The sequence below is a fragment of the Neurospora tetraspora genome (genome assembly GCF_033439725.1).
Source record: "Neurospora tetraspora strain CBS 560.94 chromosome Unknown B0H65scaffold_8, whole genome shotgun sequence".
In the NCBI taxonomy this organism is placed as follows: Eukaryota; Fungi; Ascomycota; class Sordariomycetes; order Sordariales; family Sordariaceae; genus Neurospora; species Neurospora tetraspora.
Window position 1 is genome coordinate 2,504,522 of NW_026944390.1, and position 23,913 is coordinate 2,528,434.

A 23,913-nucleotide genomic window follows, 5' to 3' on the forward strand; every position below is an offset into this window, starting at 1 on the left:
ATGAAGGGTTAGGAAGCAAACGGAAAGGGAAAGGAAAACAAAAACAATTTCGAATTGGTGAATTTCAGTTTCACATGTAAGAGCGGGAACGGGATAATGGAGACTACGAACGGGAACTGGTGATCAGTATCGGTTTACCTTCTGACATGGAAGACATGGGAAGCGGCGTTCTTGTGTTATTAACATTACATACCATTTTCATTAACGTACCAAGGGAAGAAAAATAGGGTCTATCATGGGTATGGCTAGGCATGCCAGGCTGGAAAGCAATGGATGGATAGGGCCAATTCAATGGCAATGGGTGACCGGAATGAATGGGTGGGTGGCACAAGCACAAGCAGCAGCAGCGGATCATGACTGATACTGCTCACTCGCGCGGATGGCTTTTTGGACACTTTTGGGCGTTGTCTTATTCTTCTTTTTATACTTTACATTTTCTTGACTGCATGGTTAGCAAGCAGTATTGCTAGCTTTGTTAGCTTGTATGGCCGGCCTTTTGGTCATTGCATTCTTCTTGAACAAAATACCCATATTTTTCTTTACTTCTTATCACGGATGTTCTGATTGAGTGGCAGTGTGTTCTTCGACTGTTTCTGCTGGGTGCTAAAGTAACCCTCTCAACGGAACAAGAGCGGTTGCAAGATCAATCAATGAAGAAATGAACAAGAGCATCTCAAGTCATGCATCACGGTCTAACCAACGTCTTGATACCTATTGCTGTGACCTGTCTGGTGTGGCTTCAGTTACAATAAAATGTCACGGAGCCGTTTGCTTGCCTTCAAGATGAGAAGCCCCTTTCCATTTCCATATCAACTTCCACGTATCTATCCTCGTCCAGGACAAAAAAGCTGAGACCTTTTACAATCTAATACTGGTTTGCTTGTTAGCTCGGTACTCCTAGTATACTAGACGAGATCTATCCCGAATTGTCCCAAACCTTATAAAAATAAAATGAATGGCTAAGTACGGATTGGAAAGGCATTAATATGATTCAATATGGCATATTAAATTTTCAAAATAGTATATGCAAGGTAAGATCACGCTTTGGTTGTAGAACGAAACGGATTAATTACATATATACAATTCAATACTGGTTTGTTTGTTAGTTTGGTTCTTCGGCTATGGGTTGAGCTGGGGGGATTCACAATTTTTATTGGCCTTTCCAGAGAGGAATCTGGTCTTCGTTTGCAGTGACGGACAATGACCAGGGCCTAATACGCCACAGAAGCCTCTTTTTTATGCTTCTATCCGTCTCCTTCGAGCTCCCAAAGATTGGAAGATATAAGAGCGCAGTCCCCTACGGCACCCGTCCGCTCGAAGCCCGAATGCTTTTCCACTTTCAATGGCTCAAGAGTGGAAATGGGCGTTTTTTTGTACCAAACTAACAAACAAACCAGGGTTAGATTGTAAACGCCTAGGGAAGTTGACTAGAGGTTTCGAGCTAACAAATAAACCAGTATTAGACTATATGTATTAATAGGGAAATGGACGAGAGACGAAAGGTGACAACTTGGAATCATCAACGCGACAAGATGGGTGTCAAGAACAATTGCGTAGCATACGGGGTTACCCTTGCTTCCAGATAAGCCCAATAACGTGAGCACCAATTCAACAACAACCACTAGTCACTTTGGCGGAGTGGTTAACGCGCTGCCCTGCTATTCGCAAGAAAGCAAGTTTAGGCAGTTCCCTCGGGAGCGTAGGTTCGAATCCTACAGGTGACGTTTTTTTTTTAATTTTTTTTTCGCTTTCTTACGCTATGGAGCGTGTTTGAACGTTCGAGAGACTTCCCATGTCCTTTTGAAAGTCAATCGGAAGCGTGAAGAGTGGTGGAGAATTGGACGAGAGAGAGGAAAGCGGGCAGGAGGATTGGGGGTGTCTACCTGAAAACGCAAAGTAGTACCACTCTCCTCTCCCATCCTTGAAGCAAGCGCCGCGCCCGTCCCATGGGGCGGGACGTACTCCGCGTTGAGGGCGATGGCGATGGCGGCCGTGACGGCGTCGATGAACAGGTCGACGGGAACTGGAATCGGAGGGATAGGGTGCTGATGAATTTGGCTGAGTGTTGCATGCACTCGGCGTTCTTGTCGGCGTTCTTGTCGGCGCGGAAGATTGCGGTTAAGTGGTTAAGTTAACTGGCGGTCGGAAGGGCTTGCTGGCTGTGGTTGAGCTGGGTCGGGTGTCAATCACCGGCCAGAGTGCCAAGCCCGGTTTTGGTTCCGCGCGCACCTGCCTCATTGAGGACACTATGGTTTTTGAAGCCAAATGGTGCCCACAAACAAGAGCAAAACGTTGGAGTTTCAATATTTAGTGATTGAGGAAACTCATTTCAGTTCAGGCTTTTGCATGTCGCTTGGGGTTGTCATGGTATCGGCGAGTTCGGTCGGAGTCTCGGAAGTGTTGGATGTTGGCAGCCCAGGCAGTTCCAGGGCCTAGGGGTCTGAAGTTTTAGATCTATCGGATACTCTAAGTTGAAGAGTGCTGTGATTGCGGCAAGAAGAAAGGTCCATATAGACGTGCGAGAAAATTGTGGCACGAGCAAGACGAGTCCGAAGGACGCGCGGTGGTGGAAGAAGACTTTGTCTCCGGAATTCGCGAGGCATATTTGAACATGTTGTGATACCCTCGACATCTGAGAATGTGCCATGATTGTGAAAGCAAAATAAGAACAATCGCTAAAGCTCCTATTGTGACCCAGAATGGAGTTTATTGCCATCTTCGCGGCCACAGACCCCTGACATGGAGCATGAAGGCCATGATCCAACGGAGATATCCAACGCTGAATAGGTCAAGACAATAGAATCTGAGTGAAATATTGTGTAAAAGAATACTAGAATAGTTGCGTGGAAGCATTCACGGGGTCTTTAGCTCCGACATCTTGCCCTTTCAATTTCGATCCGTCATCCGAACATCGTTCACTCAAATGTCATCGCCCCGGAAAGCCTCCGGTCCGGCACCGGACACTCCCGTATTTTCGCTCCTTCCTATTCAACTCCCTATTGATATCAAACTTACTCGACGGTTCTGTTCTGACAAGTTATAACGCGTCTGGCTCCCACAATAAGTTTGTTTCGCTATTGTTGCCTGCCTGCATGCCATATATATCTTCTCCCATTGTTTGGTTGCTCACTCTACTCTTCTTCCTCTTCCTCGACCTCGTCGCAATCTACATCAGCAAGAATAACGCGCCTTTCATTAACTCACGATAACTTCATCACCTTGCGGCTGTTTACTCTTGCAACAAAAAGCAAAGCTCACGGACAAACTTCCTCTCGCTCTTCAAGCAGAACTCCAAGCGCAACTTCACGCGTCTATCACCACGGAAAACCCTCTTCTTTTCGCCCTCCTCGCTCGTCTTTTCTCCCCACATCTTCACTCTCACCCGCGAAGATCATCCTTGCTCTTCTTTCCCTTGCATTGGTAGCCCTCGCGCGCCTCGCTTCTTTTTCCGCTTCTTGAATTTCATCCTCTGATAGGCCTTGAATCAACCATTGTTGACGACGTATGCTCTCCGTCCAGGCGTCATGTGTGCATAGTCCCCCATAGGGCATTGATGTGCTCTACTGATTGTTTGTTAGCGTTGGGTGGACGGAATTTCGGTCTTGATAGGTATAAAACCTATATGTTAGGGCTGCCTCTAGAAGTAAGAATAAAGCCCGAGTTGGTAGAATTAAAGAAACGTCTGTGGGACATGGTGTTGACACTAGGACCTTCTTGTGTAAAATTCTGTAGCCATGTTGACGCGCAATTTTCGTTAACTTCGAGAACGTTTCGTCGTTATCGTAATCCTGGAACCTCTGATGTACACCTTGATTCCTGTGGGTCCCACTACCAACGTAAATCAAGGGCGGTGAATTGTTGGCAGGAGGAGACAGAACAAAAGGGTCGTTGTCAATGGCGTTTCACCTCACCAACCACCACCTTGCCCGCCCTCTCCCCACCTTCTTCACCCCGGCCGACTTAACCTGGAACGGTCAACCCATCGCCGCCGTCCCCCACTCCCACCTCGCGGTCGAGTGCAACGTTCGTGGTCTCACGACCACCGGCACGAGCTTCGACCTGCTCGCCCGCCTCCGGGGCCATCTGGGCCTGGAGGTCCGCGCTGTGCCCTGGCGGCTCCAGAAGCCGGCCAACTACGCCACCAAACTGGAAAAGGCTGACCGCAAGGTCTTCACGGTCATCGAGGCCGTCGAGTTTGGCGGGGTTAAAAGGGGCCACAGAAAGACGACGAGGATGTTCACCATCCTGGACGAGTTTGAGAGGCCATTTGAGGTGAGGGTTGGTACGAAGGGAAATACGTGTACTTGTTTCGACAAGGTGAGTCTGACCTGGTCCTCTCTTGCTGCGTTAACGTGATGTGCGCTTGTTTTCGGTGGAATGACTGACTTGAGCAGAATCCTCCTCGAACCGACGGCGTCGTTTTGACGAACGAGCACTTGCTGTGTGAGTCCCCCCAGTTATATTCTTCCACCCCTTCCATCCCTTCCACCCTCCTACCCCATCCATTTCGGGCATGACGCCACGCCTTTTGATCCAGACCCTAACCATTCATTGCAGACGTCCTCCGCCACGTCCTCGCCTGCCCTGCCCCCCTCCTCTGGCAAGGCTCCTTTCTCCCCTCCGAGATGGAGGCTATCTTCACCAACTCGCCGTTCGCCACAATCCTCGACCGGTCCCTGGGCCTTTGCGGCCACAGGCAGAACCAGCAGCAGGGGGTCTGCCCGCCCCGCGGCCGCGACACTTGCGCTCGCTGCTTCAAGGAGTGCAACTTGGGCCAGCACCCGCAGCGAGTCTGCCAGAAGTGCTGGTGCAATCGCTTGCACTTCGATTGCTTTGCGGGGAGAGAGGGGGCAGTAGGCGCGACCAGAGCGGACGAGGCTTCGCCCGTTTGTTTTGCTTGCGAGTTCCCAGATGCTTGGCATCGCTGGGGTTCGGCGTTTGACAACAACGTCGTCGGGGCTGGTTTTGCGGGTGCGGGTGCTGGGGGCTTTGTGGGAAATCTGGGGGCACTACCCTTTCACGGGGCGAACCATGACAATGACAACTAACTGGGCATCACCAAGGGCTCTGCGGGTAATGTCCAGAGCCTGAAGGCCTGTGTGGCTGGATGGTCAAGGAACCTAGTTCCTAATGTCTGAGGGCTCGGAGTTGGAAGCTGTCATGAAGGCAGGAGATGGAGAAATGGGGGAGCAGGACAAAGCAGAAAGCAGGACAAAGCAGAAAAGGGGTGGAGGACGAGAGTAGATTTTCGGATGGTTGAGTGATGTGAGTCTTGGAGATGGATCGATCTGGCTTGGATGAGGGGAGCGGGGAGTTTGGTTGAGTTGAGATATTTCCATTGGCGGTTACGAGAAGACAAGAGGTTTGCTGTGTTGAGAAGATGGGCTCGATGCAGTGGGGTCGGAGAACCTGTGGAGTGCTTTGAGGAATTTGCACGGCAAATCGTGCAGTGGCGAGCGATGACTTTGCTGCTTGTGCTTTCAAGACGGAAAAGGAGAGGAAGGAGCCACTGGTCAATCTTTCGGCAGGGAAAGCCACGAGGCATGTGAGAGGGGGAAATTTGCTCGGTCAAGAGTCTATCGGAAAGGACGAGGGACATCACTCACTGAGGTGAAGAATCAAAATTCAAAGGGACAGATATTTTCCCATGTACTACTCATGTAAAACACATTTTAAGACTGGAGAACTCCAGAGTCCAGGCTCGCGATCTCAGGATCTATCGTCAAAATAAAGTTTGGCGTCTCGGCAGTGAGGAACTACCACCGCCAAGGCATTAACTTCGCCTATTCATCCAACCTTCTTCTCCCAATGATACTTGACCAAAGCATATTGCCCGCCGGCGTTTGCAAGCACCCCGGTTATAACACGAGTCGCTCGCATGCGAAGATCGCTGCGGGCGGGTATCAAACTGACATGTCAGTAGGAGGCTACATACACTACAAACGGTTTTCTAAATGGATGTCATTGCGAAAAGACGTGATCGCTACGTACCCACCAGAAATGGTATTACTTCTTCATCTTTGCCAGTTAGATCTGGGTGCAATACTTGGGGCGGATGGGTTCATTCGTTGATATGTGATCAGTTCCTGTTCTTAAAACCAATCCTTGTAGGCCAGATTCTTTAGTACAACCACCTCGCCAAAGGTCCAGACCTTCTCAACGCCTACCGAGCTGAAACTTCATCCAAGCGTCATGAGGCCATTCAGGCTCGACTAACGTTCGTCTTCGTAACCTTTACGTACAGAACCAAACTAGGTCTCAGCATATCTGCTGGCCTCGAATTTTCCAAAACTGATACTGACCCTGTATAACCGTATCCTCCTATGAAGATGGTGCTGAGATTTCTTTGGTCACATCGGTCAGTCTGTGCTCATGTTGGTGTTGAAGTTGTTCATGCTGATGATGACCTTAGCAGTAGTAGTCTGTTCATGCCTAAACGACGGTCCGCAATGAGTACCAAGGTATGTGATGTGGTGTTGGAGTGTTGATGACAATGTTCTCCCCGACATAGCCGAAGGGGAGATGGGAGATTGGGAGGAAATACATATAAAAGGCCTGCCTCGAGAAAGTGACTCAGTCTGTTCCCTTCCCATCGTCATCACCTTCTTCATATCGATCCACAGTTTTTCATCAACACACCAAGCATATCACCCCCATTTAAACAGCCTAGCAAACATGCAGTTCTCAGTTCTCGTCACCCTCCTGGCCTCCGCCTCCCTTGCCTCCGCCCAAGGCAAACGAGTACAAGAACACTGCGTGGTATGTACACCTGGCTAGCCCTCTCTCTCCCCCTTCAAAGTCAACCGAACTCAACCTCCAAGACTTTTTGATCGTCATTGTTCCCATCCATTAACATCCTATTTCCTGTACCGCAGCAAAAACCTCAACTACTCCCACGCCAAGTTCTGCCTCGGCGACGTCACCTTCGACGACACCACCATCTCGGTCTACTTCAACTACGGAACCAACGACGTCGGCACCAACCGCAAGATCTGGGTCGCGTTCAGCGGAAAGACCGGAAACGGCGGCAGCTGCACGGGCACCGAGCTGGGCTGGGTCCCGCTCGGCGACAACGGCAATTCTGACGAGGGATGTGTGAACATCAACAATGTGTTTAGTGTGAGGATTAAGTGTGTGCGCGAGCGCCGGGGTTGAGTGGGTTCAATAGTGGGGAGAGATCATACCTACTTCAGAAGTATGAGGTTTTGTCTGGATGGGAGATTGGATGGGAGGGAGGTGAAGGAGAGGGTTGGGTAGCTGGTGGACGAACAACAATGGAAATAGGGTTATCTCTGCAAATATGTCTTCTCATTGATATCGCAAGTTGATTGCGCTGGGGTGATGAGGCTCTCGTGAATCCGTCCATGGGGTACATGCCGAGGAAAGAACAGATCATGATGGCTCCCGTCGCCATTGGCTGCTCATGCCATGACGGGCAAGTGTAATCAAGTAGTACATGCAATTTCGCCCCTCGTTCTTTCACCTTTTCTTCCACTCGAATTGACTTCGCATTCCACGGGTACTTTGACACCGTACTGCCCAACAAGAACATCACGATCTGCGCTCACCTACGGCGCAACATGAAATCAGTGATGTCATCAATCAACCCGATTCTGCAGAGGAAAGAAGACAGCACACGATGCATCGGGCGGGCAATAGCACTGACAGTGACCGAAACGGAAGATTCCGAAGGCAAGAGCACCGAGCTCTTTGCGGGACAACACCCGGAGACCTCACTTGTGTTTCAATCGCGGCCTAGATGATATGAAGTCCTTCCATGGTCCTTCCCCTTCAGGTGAAAATGAGTCTGACTCACCGCCTTACCACAATCTCCGTTATCAGTCAACACCACTGCACCTTCCCTCTGAGCCTGGCAAAACGTTATCGCGGAACTGGACCAGATTTTCGCCAAGCGCCCGCCCGAACCTGACGTCCAAGCGAGAAAGTGACCCTCGAGAAAGAAGCAGGTTTCAACTATCGTCAGGCATCCCCGCTTGTGGCTTGCGCCTTCCTCTGTCATTGAGTGATTCTGTGGAGACGGAATTGTTGAGAATGGTGTTCCCATCCTGAAGTTTTCTCGTTCTCCTCCAGTCGATCCTTATTAGTTCACTTCTTTCACAGCCGGTTCTCCCGCTCTGCGGCGGACTCTTGTGTTTCTCTGTCGGCCGTCTTGCGATCCCCTCTGCAAGTGTCTCTCAACTCCCTCGCTGCTCCGAAGCACCTACCCTCCTGCTCACAGCTTTGATGCGCGTACCACCCGGAGTTTCAGCCGACCTCGTCCCGCTTTGCGTGTCTCCAATTTCAGAGCTATCACAACAATGCCCCTTCCATGGTTGCAGAAGGTCGACCCTGCTGAGCGACTACCTGATGAAACGAAGTGGGAAGATCACGATGAGCTCACCCTTTGGAAGCAATGCAAGCTGCGTGGCCTCGATGGTCAGGTGAAGGAAGACGGAGACGCTCTCCGGTTGCTGAACGCGTTGAAAAACTACAAAGTGGAATGGCTATGCAGTATAAGACTCAAGGACTCCAATGGAATTCAGCTCCCATTAGACCTGCTCCGGGAGAAGGCCTTCGCATCATTGATTCAGTCCACAAAGAGGCAAACCTTTCAAATTCTCGGGGTTGAAGAACGTGATGTGTCAGAGAAGTCTACATCAGAGATGGTGAATGAATTGTCAGACGCTACTGTCAGGTTGGGGTGCAGAAGATATTGCAGTTGTAACCTAGAGGTTAGTCTGTGGTTTGAGCGAGACTGTACAATCGCACAGAAATAGCTGACTTTAACACCAAACAGTTTCTCGTTGGGTTTGGCACCTGCAAGCATATACTTTGTCAGTGTCTCGAATACGACCCATCTCCGCTGAGGAGTTGCTGACTTTGACATACCTAGATCTGGAACGCAATGTCTTGAGATGCCCAAGGCACATGCACCGAGAAGAATATCTTGTCCAAAGTGAATGGACGGAGTATTTTGCCAATGCGCCGCCCGCTTTCAAACCACGGAAACTTGTAAAAGATCAAGACCTCAACAACACAATCTCCGACAAGGACTGCCAGCTCTGTTTCAAGGAAGCCAAGGCCAGCGGTGACATTAAAAGATGCCAAGTCTGCTGTCGTGTTGCGCACCAGCAATGCCATGACATTTATCGTACGCGCAAAGGAGCATGCGAAGGAAACACGGGATGCCCACTGTGCTGCCCACATTGTCCTTGGAACCCCAGCAATCGAGAACCGAAGGCCGAACCACTTTCCTTGGCAACGAAGGAAGAACCGGGGCTTCCTGGAGTGAAGTCAGAGATCATTGATGATATCCCGTGGACAACAATGGCGAAGAAGAATCAGATGTTGGAGAAGAAGGTCCGCAAGCTCCGAGGTCAGCTCCGAGGTCAGTGCCGTCGAAAGCAAACCAGCCGCACCATGACAGACAGGCAGTACAAGAGACTGGTTGCGAAGACCGGGGGAAGGGTCGCAAATTATCGAGACAACAAGGGCACTATGTGCAAGAAAAATGCTCCCAAAAAGGAGGAAGCATGCGTCAAGGAAGAGAGAAAGGCCCACATCTTCCAAGAGCGAACGACGCCAGTGAAGCAGACCGTGAAAGAGGAGAGGTGTGTCAAGATGGAGGAAGAATCGGAGCCAGCGGTAGTGATTGTCAAGGTCGAGCCAAGACGTAAAGTCAAGTCTTAGCCTGTGGTGATAAGCTTACTCTGAAACGTCTGGGGCAAGAGCTGTGGAATGATTGGGGTTGGGCTTGTCAGTGACTGAGAGTTGTGGTTTCCTTGGTCGTGATCTCTTTGAGGCAGAATGTTGAAGATATGGGTACCTAACATATTGCCGTCGGGTCGCGATGGAACAAGGTATATCGAAAGGGGTATCATGTAATGACTCGGAGGCTTTTGTGTTGTATGTACAAGAATGTTCAAGACTGAATCGACTGTTTCCGATATCCCATCACTGATATGTGCAATGCACGATGGTAATCGGTGTAACCCCAGGAAAAGGGGTATCTCTCCATGCAATCTCACCACCACTCCCCAGCTCAGCCCCTCAACAAGCCAAGCAACGCACCGGCACCGAAAGCCGCTCCAATAGTCAAGAAGCTCGACGTGGACAGGAGCGCGATGCCGCTGATACCATGACCAGACGTGCATCCGCCCGCCATCCTCGAACCGATGATCATCAAGAAACCACCCAATCCCGCCGCAACAGGGGACACCGCAACCTCCGTGACCTGGCCGAGAGCAGGGTACGCAACCGTCAACAGCTTAGCACCAAGCACCGCGCCGCTGACGAACAACAAATTGTTATACCTCTGCGGCAGCGTCTTGCCCTTGAAGATACCCCAGAACCAGTCACCAACCTCCTCAAAACTCGTCGAAGTACCAACCATATTCTTCCTCAACAACAAACTGAGCAACTGCGCGCCAGCGATGCACAGTCCACCAACAACAGGCGAGATCTTGGCCTCCGGCCCCACACTAGTCCACAGCGCAGTGGAAACCACCACGCTTGCACAAATCGCCTCAAAAGCCACCAACACGCTCGACTTGGACACACCCAGATTCTCATAAACGGTCTTGGTAAGCTCCTTATCCTCGCCCCTAGCCTTGGCTTCGGCCTTGGCCGCCGCGTTCCTGCGGGCGATCCAGGGACCAAGGAAGCCAGTGAATACGATGCCGCCGATGATGCTGCCTTCGAGAGCATAGAAGCCGGAACGCACGCCGGTGCCGATTTGTGCGAAGACGGTACCCGGGCAGGCGCCCGAGAGCATCATGCCCGTGCCGAGGAGGATACCGCCGAGGAGGTTGCCGTCGTAGCGGGAGAAGAGAGAGATGGAGGAGAAGGAGCGCGGTGGGAGGGGGAAGGTGGAGGGGGAGAGGGATTGGAGGATGTGGACTAGGGCTCTGTGTTTTTTTTTGGTTAGTTTTCTGTTCGCCTGATCTGATGGCGGAAAAGGGGGGGCCAAAGGGAGATGGGTGAGAGTGTTGAGGTTTTGGATGAGGGACCCGGGCCCGGGCCGGAGCATTGGTGGAAGGGAGATATGGGGGGAAATGACGAGAAAGGGCAGGGCGAAAAAAGAGGAAAACTTACGCGCTGCTGGCCGCCGCAGTAAGGAAAGCTTGCATCATGTGCCAGTTCTCAAACTTGAGTTGAGAGACGATGACGGAGGGCTGGTAAACGCCCGAAGCCGTAAGGGCCGCGCCGAAAGCGGCGCCTGTGACGAATGTGTTCATGTTGTGTTGTTTTGTTTCGTATGTAACACTCAAAAGTGTATTGGTGTAAGATGGTTGGTTGGTTGGTCAGAGATTCACAACCTCTTTTCGTCGGATATGATCGAAGCAACACTGATGAATGAGCTTTGAACCAAAAAGAGAGAGAACAGAACTGGAAAGGAAAAGAAAAAGAGGCGAGAGATTTTTATTATGCATTCATCCAGAGTGGAATAAAGGGCTCCGTATCGGCGTCCTATAGCGCGACACTATCACAACGGGAAAGCGATGATCGGGAGTCCACCTTTTTGCTGGCCGGGATGTGCTCGCCGATGAGGGCATTGCGGGCACCACGGGCGCTACGGGCACTAAACAGGGGTGGGCTTGCCTTCTGCATAATTGTTTCTTGCGAAGCGCTGGGTCACCGGCGGGTTAGGTGGGTCACAAGGGGGTTGTGACATTTGGAACCAGAATTAGGCGATTTCTTTTTCGGCGGGCCAAGGGCGGAAGTCGGGACGGGATTAGCAAGCGCTAACCGGGACTAACAAATGTCCGAACCAGATCGCCGGGACACTGTTAGTGCTCGGTCGGCCCTAGGATGGTCTAGCTGGGTCTCGGGACTGGGTCAGGTCGCCGGCCGTGCTCTTCCCGATCCTCCCTTGTCTGGACTGGCGAACGAAAAGCTTGTCCGAACGTTTGCGAACGGAATATTTCCACGACTCCACTGTCTTGGAACAGCTTCCCTGGCTTCCTTGAAGTGTTCTTTGATGCCGATGTGGCTGGCTTGGTGCCTTGGATGAACACTTGAAATCCAACGGAATCCTCCATGATGTCTTGGATATGTGATAGAAGCCATGGAGATGCATATTTGTGGCATGTCTAGCATGTAGACCATGATGTGATGATGCGAAGGTAATCAAATAACCAAGAGCGGGCTGATGGTTTTTGCTGCTTCTTGTCGTGGTGTCTCTCCCTCTGACACTTTACACACCTCCTTGCGCCAAGATGTCATGGTCTTGATATGTCGTTGATACCGAAACCGGCAAAGTGTGGCATTGCATCACCCGCACCTTTCACAAAGGGAGCCACTGGAGGTGACCATGGGCACGAGGGCTGGAGGGCCAAGAGACTGCATGTCTCTGATAGCAACGTGCTTTGCACGCGGGGCGCACGTGCGAATGGTTGATGGTGATGGTAATTAGAGGAGACTCAGCCAATTGCCGGCTTGCTGGATTTTGAGAGGTTGAGGCTGAGACATTGGAATATTGATCACGAACAGAAGGGTGAAGGAACATTGGAATGAGGCGTCAATGGGCGATGGTTCCCGCGACACTTGTGCGTGGTAATGCTGTAATGCGCGACTGCAACGGGCTGGGAGAAAGAAATGGCAGCGGCAAAGTCCAAATTCGTTGATGATGGTGGTCGGCGATCTCGTTTGGATGCTGTGGTGTTGTTGAAAGGGGAGAAAACAACCCCGGAAACCCCGACTTTGCCGAGTTCTTTGCCCGCAATGGCCGGGTTGGCCTCCCGGTGGAGCCCGTTCAATTCGATTCGCTGAGAAATCCAGTCAAAAATTCCCCGGGAAATGTTCTGGACGGCGACCCCACTATTTCCCGCGCGTCACTTTCAATCCCCGTTTTCCCGCCCGTCATTCGGGAACCTCCACAACGACACCTCCTCTCCAACAACATCGCCTAAGGACCCCTTTTCTATCAACATCCCCTTGTCCTCTGACCAACCCCAATAACGAACGAAGCGAGAAACATCGTCGCCGTCCACTAGAACCATGCTGGAACATTGCATCCAGAGGCGCGCTCCAGGCGGCGGCGGCGCAATCACAATCAGCCGCATGGACCACTATTGAATTACCCCCCTCCCTCGCTTATTGGATCGTTCGACTTTCCCATCAGCCCATTATGACCTACGTGGTATCTGATATCTACACACTAGCCCTGAGGTCGCCGGAGCCATGGGATAAATGGGACGATTTATACGCAATTGCTCACAAGTCGCACAAATCTCACGAATCGGTTGAGTCGCCGTGGAACTCCCGGGGACCAAAGTGATGCTATTCGGGGATCTGGGGAAGTACAAAGGTACAAAGCTACTCACCGGGGACTTCAAGCTTCATCGTATCGGCGTTCGGGGACCTATTTTGACTACGACTCCAATGGTTTGACTTCGCGATGCTTTTGAACTGCCCATTCTGTCGTCATCAAAAGCTTCAAGAGGGGTCGAAGGAGTGGTGGCGGCGATGTGATGAGAGTCGCTTGGCACTTACTCAGAGCTTTTTCAGTCGCGACGAAGTCATTCAGATGATGGCGACGAGGAGCTGGCGGGCTTGACAAGCGAAGGCGAGTGGTGACTGACGGAGCTCCAGGCGAGTTTTGAGCCCGGGCGCTCGGATGTGATGGACCGGGCACCAACTGCTGACCATAGCTTTGTCAGGTTTGACAGGTCCGGGGAAGGCCCACGAGGTTGCCGACGAGTTGACTTGGACCGACGCATCCAAGCTTGGGCTAGGGTATTCGGACCAGGCATCAACTGGCGACTGCTGACCATGGATTTTGACAGCTCCGGGGAAGTCTCACGGCATCAACCTATCACGGGAGGATCTTTGGTCGCCGAGGAGGTCGGCCATCAGCATGAACGGATTTACACAAGCTCACAGGGTGTATCATCGTGGAGTGACAATCGGGGTCCATGCTAGAGTTGCTTCGCGCGGCTACCCCAGACTGGACGGCGTCGGCGACCCATCATGGGAAACATCCACGGCGACCTGTTCAGCCAGTGTATGGGGACGCTTTTTTCTCCCTGGTGGACACCCACGTGTTGATCCAGCTGGATAGTGGCCTAGTGGACCTCGAGTTTCAGATGAACACCGGCAAGCTTACCTATGCCTTATGCCGCCATTTATAGGCAAGGGACAGTCGGCGACCACTTTCTATGCCTTCACTGGTCTTTACAAGGATGCCTCTCACGAAGGAGATCCCCTTTTCGCAGATTGGATGGGCTAAGGCACCTGCTTTGAACTCAAGAAACACCAACAACGTACATCCTCGCCGAGTGGCAGTTACGGACATGCGGGCTGGTCCCTTCCGCCCTTGACGGGATAGCCTGGACGGCGACCTGTTAGGCGAAGTGTCAAGGAAGGATGTCCGTTTCTGTGGGCACCCACGTTCTGACCCAGTCTATTATTAGGGGATCTCGAGTCTTAGAGATGAACACCGGTAGGTCTACTGCAGGGCATTCTCAATCTGGTTATCCGATCTGCCCTACTGCCTTATACCGCCAAATATAGGCATGGTAAGTGGAATGGTCGGCGACCACTTCGAATACGTAACCTCTTGAGGTCTTTATATTCCAAAAGAGGTCCCCGACTCGCCGATGAGTTCAGCTTTCAACATGAGTTTACGCGGGAACGCCGACAAACGTGCATCCTCGCCGATTGTCTACTAGCGGCCTATGTCATGCTGGAGTGGTCCCCGACACTACCCGGATTGGACGTTCGTTGTGGACAGAGTGGACGGCGACCTCTTTTTCAACGAGTTTCAAAAGCGTATGTACTTTTTGTTAATGTTGTGGACTCACATGTGTTGACCCAGCCCGTCAGACCTGTCAGAGATGGACACCGGCTGGTCCATGCCATCCATGGTCGATCCCCTTATGCCGTCAATTATTGGCATGGTACAGGTCGGCGACCACTTTGTTGACATCCCTTACAGCGTTGTCCAATCACCGAGGAGACCCCTTGCTGACCCAGGCTCGCCAGGGAGTAGGGGATCAGCATAAGGATGTGCCGTCCGGCGTATAATTAACGAAGTTCCCCTCGAGTGACGGTCTTGGACCGACTACCGGGACCCGTTCCACCCCGTGCCTCCGAGTTCCGGGCCGGGCCGCCGCGCATGGAAGTCTATCCGGCGATTGTCCCTAGAGAAGGGTTCGGTGATCTCGGTTCGGTGGGCACAAAGGTGTTTGTTGGATCTGAAATTGACATCACATTTGCGATGAACCTCGTCTCAACTTGTTTCTGTTCTCGAATCTGGCATGAATGATCCCCTTACGACCAAGTTAAGCAGTCGGCGACCACTTCTCAATCATGGATACGCCACCAAAAGGGTTGACAACAACCGGCACGAGATGGATGACGTCCGGCGACTAAATACTGCTATCTACCTACCTCTCAACCGAACCGTCCCCGAGCGATATAAAGGAACTTGCACAATAATCCATCAATCATTCCAATCACCAGCAACTCGATAACCACACAATCACCACCCGACGAACCCTCCAACAACACCGTCCAAACTATTACATCCAAAATGTCCTCACCAACCCCCCTCGAACCCCTAATCCACCCCCTCTTCGACCCCCTCTTCGACCCCTCAACCTCAACATTCACCTACCTCGTCGCCTGCCCGTCCACCCTCTCCGCCATCATCATCGATTCCGTGCTCGACTTCGACCCTGCCACCTCTCTTATCACCACCACCACCGCCGACTCCTTACTCTCCCTCATCCGCTCCCAAAACTACAAAATTGTCAAGATTCTAGAGACGCACGTGCACGCCGACCACCTTACTGCCTCTCGGTATTTGCAGACGAAACTCGCTGCTGATGAAGCGAATGGAGGTATCAAGCCCGAGATTTGCATCGGCAAAAGGATTGTGGAAGTCCAAAAAAGGTTTGCGGAGAAGTACGGGATTCCGAGGGAGGAGTGGGAGGGGGCGTTTGATAGGGTGTTTGAGGATGAGGAGGAGTTTAGTGTGGGGGAGTTAAAGGGGAAGGTGAAGCATTTGCCGGGACATACGCCGGATCACGTTGGGTATTTGGTTGGGTGTACGTTTTTCTTTTGCTTTGTTTTGTTTTCTGCTTTGATCAAGGCTTTCTGTCCTTGGATAGGGGGTGGTCGATGCTGACGAAAGACAACAAAACGAATAGCCAATATCTTCTGCGGCGATTCCCTCTTTGATCCCGAAGTTGGGTCCGCGCGGTGTGACTTCCCGGGTGGTAATGCCCACGCATTGTGGTTTTTTTTCTCCCTATGATCCCTATAACCCGCATTCTCAACCACCAAGGGTTAAAACCCCCTTCTCTCCCCAGATACAACTCAGTCCAAACCCTCTTCTCCCTGCCCGCCCACTACAAGATCTACATAGGCCACGACTACCCCTCCCCCGACTCCCGCTCTCCTCAGCCCTACACCACGGTCGCCGACCAGAAGCGGCTGAACAAGCACCTGAAAGACGGCACAACAAAAGAGCAGTTCGTCAACTGGAGACAGGAGCACGACTCCGGACTGGCGGAACCAAAACTCTTGCACCAGGCGCTGCAGGTTAATGTCAGGGCGGGGAGGATGCCGAGGGATGGGATGCTGAAGGTGCCTTTGAAGATGCCGGGCGGGTGGAAGTTGTGAAACGCTGAGGCTCTTGGTTGATTACCTGCACTTCTGCGGATGGTGGAGTCAAATAAAGAAAGGTACTTGCGCCTCTAAGGCTCTCAGTGCCAGAGTCACGGGGATGGGACCATAATTTGAGGAGTCGGAAGTGCTTGTTACATACCAGCGGCGTGCCTGGAGAGGTCTCCGTTTTCTAGCTGCAGGTTTGTTGCGCTGATCAAAGTGGTGACAGGAAATGAAAATACCCAAATACCAAAGCCAGCTTCATATCCGCTCATCGCTATCCCTATTCCTTTTCGCTGTCGTTAGTCATGTCAACCCATTTCTGTTCCCCATGATATTTATAGTATTTCCCATCTTTCATGAATTTAATGCTTTCTAATTTCGATTCAAGAGGCTCTTGGTCCATCTCCTCTTCGCCTGAGTCGTAGTCCCCTGACAGTGGCGGTCCATCTGACTGCGTCCACTCTTCCCACTTCTTTTTATCCCTACACACGGCGCATTCTTTTGAATCAGGTTTAGGATGTTGCAAATCTATGAAGTCGGCCTTAATCGTAGGCATATCCTTTTTGCGGCAGTCTTCGTGGACCAAGTTCCCACACCCAAGGCAAGGCCGAGCGCAATTGCCACGGCTTATCGGCCGGAAGCAGTTGAGGCAGACCAGCAGTTCGTCTTCTTTGAGGGTATAGATGATCACTTCGGCTTCGTGTGAGATCCGGTCTAGGACTTCGCGCCAGTCTTCGTTCGGAGATTTGGCGTTCTTGAGGGCCTGAGCTGGGTAAGAATGGGCGAAAATATTATCGTATTCCTGTCGAGTGAAGGCATCACGGAACGGGAGTTCTTCCGGACAGTTGAGGATAAAGCGTAGGACATCTGTACAGCAAGACATGTGAGTGCCAAGTTCTCTGAGACGGGATGCCTGCTTCTCCGGCCGGGGAAAAACTCACAAAGAATATGTCTGCAGTATTCAGGCATACGTTCGCCCTAAAATTGGCACACCCAGTCAGGAAGTCTGTCACAAAGGGAGATGACGGCAGAGACTCACCGAGGAAAAGCGGCAAATACAACTACAGCCCTTCAGTCCAATACGTACGGCATTTTGAACCGAAAAAACGCTTGTGCTCTCCTCCTAAGACCCGAGGTGAAAAACCGTCGTCAAGCATGATGCATCGGGCATTGTGCGAGGTCTTTTCGCGCGCACGAGAGTGTAGGAAGATCTTTTTGCTTCACTCAGGTAGTCGTCGTAGAGCTCCGAGTTTTTCCAATCGTACAACGCATGCGAACCCGTATCGCGGTAGGGCAGACCGTAGTGTTTCATCAAGGTATTCATAAGTTCGACTTCATCTTTCCCGGTACCATCTTCGTCAAGAATTTCAAGTTCGAGCATCCTACATATCTTCACGAGACCGTCCGCGGCCTGCATTGAACAGTCTTCGATGTCATCTAATGGACGCCAGTTTTGGGGGAACGAACGCTCCTTGAACGGCATGACTGTTCGTGTTTGCGTCGGGGACGACACGATGCGTGAAGATAGCTGCTGGCTGGCGGACTCGGGGAAGGATGGTCGAAATTTTGATGTTGACGTCAAAGCTGTTTGGGAGGACGTGGTCGAGAGGAAGGGTTGGTGCTCGGGCAGTAAAGAAAAATGAACGGCTTTACAGATGTTGAGCGGTAAACCAAAAAATTCGTGGCGAAGAACAACAGACGATGGAAGAAGACAGATGGTAAACAACGGGTCATGATCAGGGAGAGTTTATATGGAAACCAATCGCCCCCCGCATCGTACCTGCCATCCTCTATCAGCGCCAACACACATGCCAGGAAGGCTCACACCCCACCACAACACAGATCGCATACCTTCCTATTTTTTGACCTGAACACTTCGCTTGCGCTTGACCAACTGTAACGCACCTGCCCAGGAAAACTCCGAAGAAGCCTGAGCATCCATATCACCACGTTTAACTCGGCGGAAGCAACCCTCGCTGAGTCTAGATGTACCCAAACACACCGAGTCACCATCGTCACGACCAACTCCCCTTCCCAAACAAATCCAACCCCGCATACTGTCTCTCCTTCCTCCCTCACTCGCTATTTGCACACCGATGTTGAGAACGTTGAAAGTAGCCCACAAGACCGCCCCAAAGCCCGATCCGAAAACACAGCGCAGTGGCCACCGGTTTCAACCCCCCTCGGTAAAAATCGATGCAAGCCAGTCACCAACCCAACCACGAGCTGCACTTCCCGGACACTCGACGATATTTCAATCACCAACCTTCCAAAATGCACCAAACCTGCACCTTCCATAACTTCATCTACCTAGAAAATTACATCATACATTTCACCTCTCCAAATCACGCGCAACTGCCAAAACCCCTCACCAACACCTCCCTTTCCATGCATCCGCAACCCAACTCACTGCACACACTCATCCAGATAAACCCTTCAACCGAGCCGCATCTCCAACAAAGATCATCACGGGCGTGTGGCTCAGTTGGTAGAGCGTTCGCTTAGCATGTTCTGTTCTTCAGCATGCGAAAGGTCCTGGGTTCGATTCCCAGCTCGTCCAATTCCCTGATCACTTTCATCTCCACTTTCTCCTTTAAGGGCGTGTGGCTCAGTTGGTAGAGCGTTCGCTTAGCATACTCACCTGTATGCGAAAGGTCCTGGGTTCGATTCCCAGCTCGTCCAAAAGCTCGGAGGTGTGTGGTGAGATGGGATTCTATTTTCTAATGTTTTTGTCTCGGGGTTTTTCTTTTTTTTGGTGATTTTCTGCTTCTCGCACAAGAAGGACGGACGTATGGGAAAAAGGGGCATGGGATGGATGTCGTGCTTTTTGGTATTTCAGTGGTCTACTGAGATTATCATCAGCTCTCTGGTCCAACACCTCCTTCCTCTCATGACATATCTCCTCGGCCAGTGGTGTTCACAACTTACTCTCCTTGTCCTTCCCATCAATCAACACCACCAACTTCCCAAACTGCTTCCCCTCCTTCATCTCCTCAAACAACTCATCAATCCCCTGCAAATTATCCAACCCCCTCACCACCTTGCTCACCACCGGCCTGATCCCCTTCTCCCTCACAAACGCCACCATCTCCTCAAGCTCCTTCCTGCTCCCCATCGTCGACCCCTTCAACTCCACATTTTTGAGCACAGCCTGCATCAGCCAATCCATCTTCGGGCTCACCGTCATCCCATAACTACTAATCACCCCTCCACTCTTCAGCAGCTTCACACTCCGCGCCACTACATCCCCACCCGCTCCATCCACCACCGCATCCAGATACGGTCTGTCCTCAGGTAACTGTTTAAGCAGCTGCTTATCCCAATCCTTCTCTTTATAAATAACCCCGCCCCTAGCCCCCATTTTCTTCGCCTTCTCAATCTTTTCAGCGTTACCCGAAGTGACAAAGACGTTACACCCCATCGCCACAGCGAACTGCAGTACCTGCAATGCAACACCACCACCAATACCCGTCACTAAAATATTCTGCCCCGGCTTAGCCTGCGCCTTGGTCACCAAGGCCCTCCAACCCGTCAGTCCCACAAGCGGCAACGCCGCGCCCTCAGCGGCGCTTAAATGCTCCGGCGCGCTCACTGCTTCCGCCTCGGGAACAACGATGTACTCTTGCGCCGTGCCCGCGTCCGTCAACTGCGACGCCCCGACGACCGTGAAAGGCTGGTTCGGGTCGTCGGGCCCGTCAGGGGAGGAAATCCATCCGCGGCTGGGTGTGATGAGGACGGGTTTGCCGACGAGGCTGGACGCAGAGGGGGAGACGCTGGGGCCAGCGGACTCGACGACGCCGTAGCCGTCGGCGAGGAAGGGGCGGTCGAAGGAGATGCCGGGGTAGAGGTGTTGGCGGATGAAGAGGTCGCGGTGGTTGAGGGCGCAGGACCGGAGGCGGACGAGAAGCTCGCCGGGCCCGGGGGTCGGTTTGGGGATGGTGTTTAGTTGGAGGCTGTGGTGGATTGTTAGTGATAAGGGAGGTGAGATGGGAGTTGGAGGTGATGGGGATATGGGGAAAGGGGGGAAAGGTGAGATGAACATGAGGGGAAGAAAACTTACGGGTAGTAAACCTGGCCGGGTTTACCGTCGATTTTCTTGACGGTTAGTTGGAGAGGCATCTTGGTGTTGTGTATGTGTTGTTGTGTTCTTATGAGACCAGATGAGCTGTTGGAAAATGAAATGGCATGAATGAGTGAAGAAGGATTTGAAGAAATCAGACAAGTTTAAATGAGTCGTGTCAAACTCGGGGAAGCGGATGTTGTCAACTTTGTCCTGAGCCTCCCCCCGGCCCTGCCACCGACGATGGCCCGCCCCCACTCTCCCCCGCATTCGTTACCGGACCCAATGATGCAACTGCCTCGGCCCGCGTGTGATGGCCCCTTGTTCGATCCGCCGGGGTGGAGCTGCCAGTTGGTGCGGATCTACAGTACCGCATCGGGCTTATTCCCGATCGTCACCGGGTTTGTTGGAGACGTAGCTGGGTTTCGAAATATCCACAGATTCAAGAATCAACATCTTTCTTGACAGAGAAATCTCATGCAGACATAAGTTTCGCTTGGAAGGTGTTTTTCGACAATAAATTTGACAAATGCTTTGTGAATTAGCAACCAGATCACCCTTGGATCCCGAAGCAGGGAAATCTCAATCGTCTGCTGAAGTATGGGTATCATGGGATTCCAGGATCCTTTCTCTTTCTCATCATCATCTTCCTCAACTCCCCTTCCACCGCCCCCTTCTTTTCGACTGCACCCCCACCTCCACCACCTCAATCGCTCGTCTTCCTCTTCTTCGCCTTCTTGTCCGTCGACTCCTCGGGCGGCACATACTCCTTCTCCCTCTCGCGCTTCTTCTCCTCCTTCTTCTGCTTGGCCTTCTCCGCGCGCTCCTGCTCCGCCACGCGTTGCTTGGCCTCCTTGCCGAGGAAGTACTCGCCGGACTCGATCTGGAGATCCACCTTGCTCTTCTCGGGCGCAGGGGGGAAGGGTGTGTAGTTCTTCTTGGCCTTGTCGTTGACGACGTGGGGGACGCGGCGCTTGGAGAGCGTGCGCTTCTTGAAGTTGGGGAGGTAGCGGGACCAGTCTTCTTGGGCGAGGGCAGGGTCCTTTGCGAGTTCGCGCTTGATCCTGTTTTCTTTGTTAGTTGCTGTTGTTGGGCGTCGCAAGTGGGCAGGCGCGCAAAGCTTACATCAACTCCTTAATCATGTAAATCGGGTGAACGTTGTTCATGGTGTCCTCGACAACCCTCCTGACCTCCTTCAGACCCTTGAAAGGTCCCATTACCGACACTGTGTTTCCGTGCACGAGGATGTATGTTTGTGTGAGAAGCTCGAGAGCCTTGAGTGTTGTGCCGTTCTGTCCGAGAATTCTTTGGCGCCTCTTGACAAATCGCTCCTTGTTCCGTACCATGCTGCGGATCTTGATGATGTCGCAGGCCATGCCGTCTTCGAGAATCTTGATCGCTTGGGGGGCTGGTACTGAACGGGCCAGCAACTTGATGAGATCGCGGGCGTTGAGGATAGCTGCGGGGTCAAATGTCTGGACATGAGTTAGCAAAGCGTGACGACCAGAGGCAACAAAGCGCATCCTCCGTACCTTTCTTGTCGTCTTCACTGTCATGGAACCCTCCACCAAATCGAGAACTGCGGTAATGCCATGCTTGTCGAGGGCCTTGGTGATGAGAGGCCACGAGTCTCGTAGGTAACGCTCGCGATACTTGGGGAAAAGGGTCATAAACGAAGACTCCTCGAGGAAGGCGCCAGACGATTCCTCCTTGGTGAAAGGGTCGACCTTCCATTTGTCGATGTCGTCCGTATCCCACGGCTTTTCCTTCTTGTGTGTGGACGGCATTTTGGGTGTAAATGTGTTTTCTTTGCTCTTGTGGATTGCTGATGTTCCGGAATAATTGGAGGTCTCAATCGAGTTTGCGCGAAAGTTCACGATATGAGGGCGAGTTCGGTCTGGTGGTTGGATTTGATGGATGGCTTGTTGAATGGATGGCAAGATGGCCAGCCGAATCGCGCTGCATGGATGGAAATTTTTGGAACGCAAGCCTGCCGCAGCTGGCAAGAGTGGGGCACGGCGCTTCTTGCAGGTCGAGTTTCGGCTGCAGAAACGCCACAGGATCAGCGGCCAGTTGGCAAATGCAGGGGCAGCTCCTTATCAGATAACGTTGTCTTGGTAACTTTCACTTGCAAGTTGCAACTATAAGGAAACTGGAGTTTGCGTCGAGGGCGACAACAAGGTTCAAAAAACTAAACGGACAATTAAAAATAAACGCTAGGTGCAACTTGGGCTCTGCCATGAAAATTTTGCGATCAACTACTCTGCGCGTACATCCAGCTCATCTGCTCTTGGACATTTGCTCCTTCGGCTTTTTGTTGATGTTTATCTTATCCGCACGCTATCTTATCACGACAGGGGAAGAACAAGCACTCGCCAACAACACCAAACAAATACTCGTCGGTTAGGTGCACGCACTGGCCACAGCCATGTGGGGCCACCCTTTGGGGGGTTGGCTAGCTGTAAGCGAGACCCCCAGAGGGTGGACTCCATACCTAACCGACGAGTAACATGTGCTTGCGACATCGAAAAGTCTTTTGGCGTGAAGAGCGTTTTGACTTGTTAGGGTCTCAATCGATACCATCTTCATACTCCCAGAAAGGCCATTGCTGAGACATGCGAATGGTAAACTTCTCCAAGGTGTTCTGGTTCAATGTACATGAGTTGTTGTGATGGTGAAGCACCGAATCCCAGGCCAAAGCTGAGGAAACAGCTTCAAGCTCGCCGTGATAAATCGTGGTAAGGCTGGCAAAACAGTTAGGTTCGACCGCCTATCACAGATTTGAACCAATAATTCAACGCTGTCGTCCAATTGAAAGCCTGTAAAGATCTGACGACCCGCGCGCGGTGGTCATCATAACGAATCGGGCAAGTACAACCTGTACTGTGGTACGCCACGGATTACGGCATCCGTGCAGGAGGTTTCGAAATTCTTCACTTCAACGTTCTGTCGGAAAGGGGTAGGTTCGGTTTTGTGTCGCCAAGGTTGAGTTGCAACTTTTTTCTTCTTTTCTTCTTCAGCCCCGCGAGGTGTTACTTTCTTCCCTTTTCTCTTCTCAGCCCTGTCATTGCATCCCGAACCCAAAGACTCAGGTGTCGCTGCTTGTTGTATCAAAACAAGACATTGGTCTGCTCGTTTCTTGAACCTCGACCCGACTTGTTCAGTCATTTGTCTTGTCAACCTTTGCGAACATTACCAGTTTTTTGTTGTCCATCCTTGGGAAGGAGAGAAAGGAA

At 51.8% G+C, this 23,913-nt stretch overlaps 8 protein-coding genes and 3 non-coding genes across 11 annotated transcripts; 7 read left to right on the forward strand and 4 right to left on the reverse strand.

Moving 5' to 3' along the window:
• The first annotated feature begins 1,624 nt into the window (after positions 1-1,624).
• Positions 1,625-1,724, forward strand: B0H65DRAFT_t430. Its single transcript has one exon. It is a non-coding gene; the product is annotated as a tRNA-Ser (tRNA).
• A 2,170-nt stretch (positions 1,725-3,894) lies between these two features.
• B0H65DRAFT_582579 (uncharacterized protein) lies at positions 3,895-5,048 on the forward strand (the record flags this gene model as incomplete). Its single annotated transcript, XM_062830857.1, has 3 exons — positions 3,895-4,317; positions 4,395-4,443; positions 4,558-5,048. The coding sequence occupies 3 exons, from the start codon at positions 3,895-3,897 to the stop codon at positions 5,046-5,048; spliced, it is 963 nt and encodes a 320-aa protein (XP_062677936.1).
• A 1,401-nt stretch (positions 5,049-6,449) lies between these two features.
• Positions 6,450-7,155, forward strand: B0H65DRAFT_592402 (uncharacterized protein; the record flags this gene model as incomplete). Its single annotated transcript, XM_062831124.1, has 3 exons — positions 6,450-6,461; positions 6,689-6,759; positions 6,876-7,155. 3 exons carry the CDS (start codon positions 6,450-6,452, stop codon positions 7,153-7,155), a joined length of 363 nt encoding a protein of 120 aa, XP_062677937.1.
• A 1,773-nt stretch (positions 7,156-8,928) lies between these two features.
• On the forward strand, positions 8,929-9,690 carry B0H65DRAFT_435100 (uncharacterized protein; the record flags this gene model as incomplete). Its single annotated transcript, XM_062825175.1, has 1 exon — positions 8,929-9,690. One exon carries the CDS (start codon positions 8,929-8,931, stop codon positions 9,688-9,690), a length of 762 nt encoding a protein of 253 aa, XP_062677938.1.
• A 176-nt stretch (positions 9,691-9,866) lies between these two features.
• B0H65DRAFT_324268 (uncharacterized protein) lies at positions 9,867-11,521 on the reverse strand. Its single transcript, XM_062823451.1, has 2 exons — positions 11,095-11,521; positions 9,867-10,907 (listed from the first exon to the last, which is right to left on the reverse strand). The coding sequence occupies exons 1-2, from the start codon at positions 11,235-11,237 to the stop codon at positions 10,043-10,045; spliced, it is 1,008 nt and encodes a 335-aa protein (XP_062677939.1). The 5' UTR covers positions 11,238-11,521; the 3' UTR covers positions 9,867-10,042.
• Positions 11,522-15,535: 4,014 nt separating this feature from the next.
• B0H65DRAFT_512311 (beta-lactamase-like protein) lies at positions 15,536-16,629 on the forward strand (the record flags this gene model as incomplete). Its single annotated transcript, XM_062828562.1, has 3 exons — positions 15,536-16,052; positions 16,155-16,239; positions 16,317-16,629. 3 exons carry the CDS (start codon positions 15,536-15,538, stop codon positions 16,627-16,629), a joined length of 915 nt encoding a protein of 304 aa, XP_062677940.1.
• Positions 16,630-16,897: 268 nt separating this feature from the next.
• On the reverse strand, positions 16,898-18,100 carry B0H65DRAFT_434605 (uncharacterized protein; the record flags this gene model as incomplete). Its single annotated transcript, XM_062825140.1, has 3 exons — positions 16,898-17,484; positions 17,559-17,595; positions 17,813-18,100. 3 exons carry the CDS (start codon positions 18,098-18,100, stop codon positions 16,898-16,900), a joined length of 912 nt encoding a protein of 303 aa, XP_062677941.1.
• A 987-nt stretch (positions 18,101-19,087) lies between these two features.
• Positions 19,088-19,177, forward strand: B0H65DRAFT_t431. The gene has a single exon. It is a non-coding gene; the product is annotated as a tRNA-Ala (tRNA).
• On the reverse strand, positions 19,163-20,736 carry B0H65DRAFT_582582 (uncharacterized protein; the record flags this gene model as incomplete). The annotated part of the gene is made up of 2 exons (XM_062830858.1): positions 19,163-20,570; positions 20,678-20,736. The coding sequence occupies 2 exons, from the start codon at positions 20,734-20,736 to the stop codon at positions 19,535-19,537; spliced, it is 1,095 nt and encodes a 364-aa protein (XP_062677942.1). The 3' UTR covers positions 19,163-19,534.
• B0H65DRAFT_t432 lies at positions 19,215-19,299 on the forward strand. Its single transcript has one exon. It is a non-coding gene; the product is annotated as a tRNA-Ala (tRNA).
• Positions 20,737-21,344: 608 nt separating the features above from the next.
• On the reverse strand, positions 21,345-22,619 carry B0H65DRAFT_479096 (ribosomal RNA assembly protein mis3). Its single transcript, XM_062827515.1, has 3 exons — positions 22,210-22,619; positions 21,803-22,152; positions 21,345-21,741 (listed from the first exon to the last, which is right to left on the reverse strand). The coding sequence occupies exons 1-3, from the start codon at positions 22,462-22,464 to the stop codon at positions 21,384-21,386; spliced, it is 963 nt and encodes a 320-aa protein (XP_062677943.1). The 5' UTR covers positions 22,465-22,619; the 3' UTR covers positions 21,345-21,383.
• Between the last annotated feature and the right edge of the window lie 1,294 nt (positions 22,620-23,913).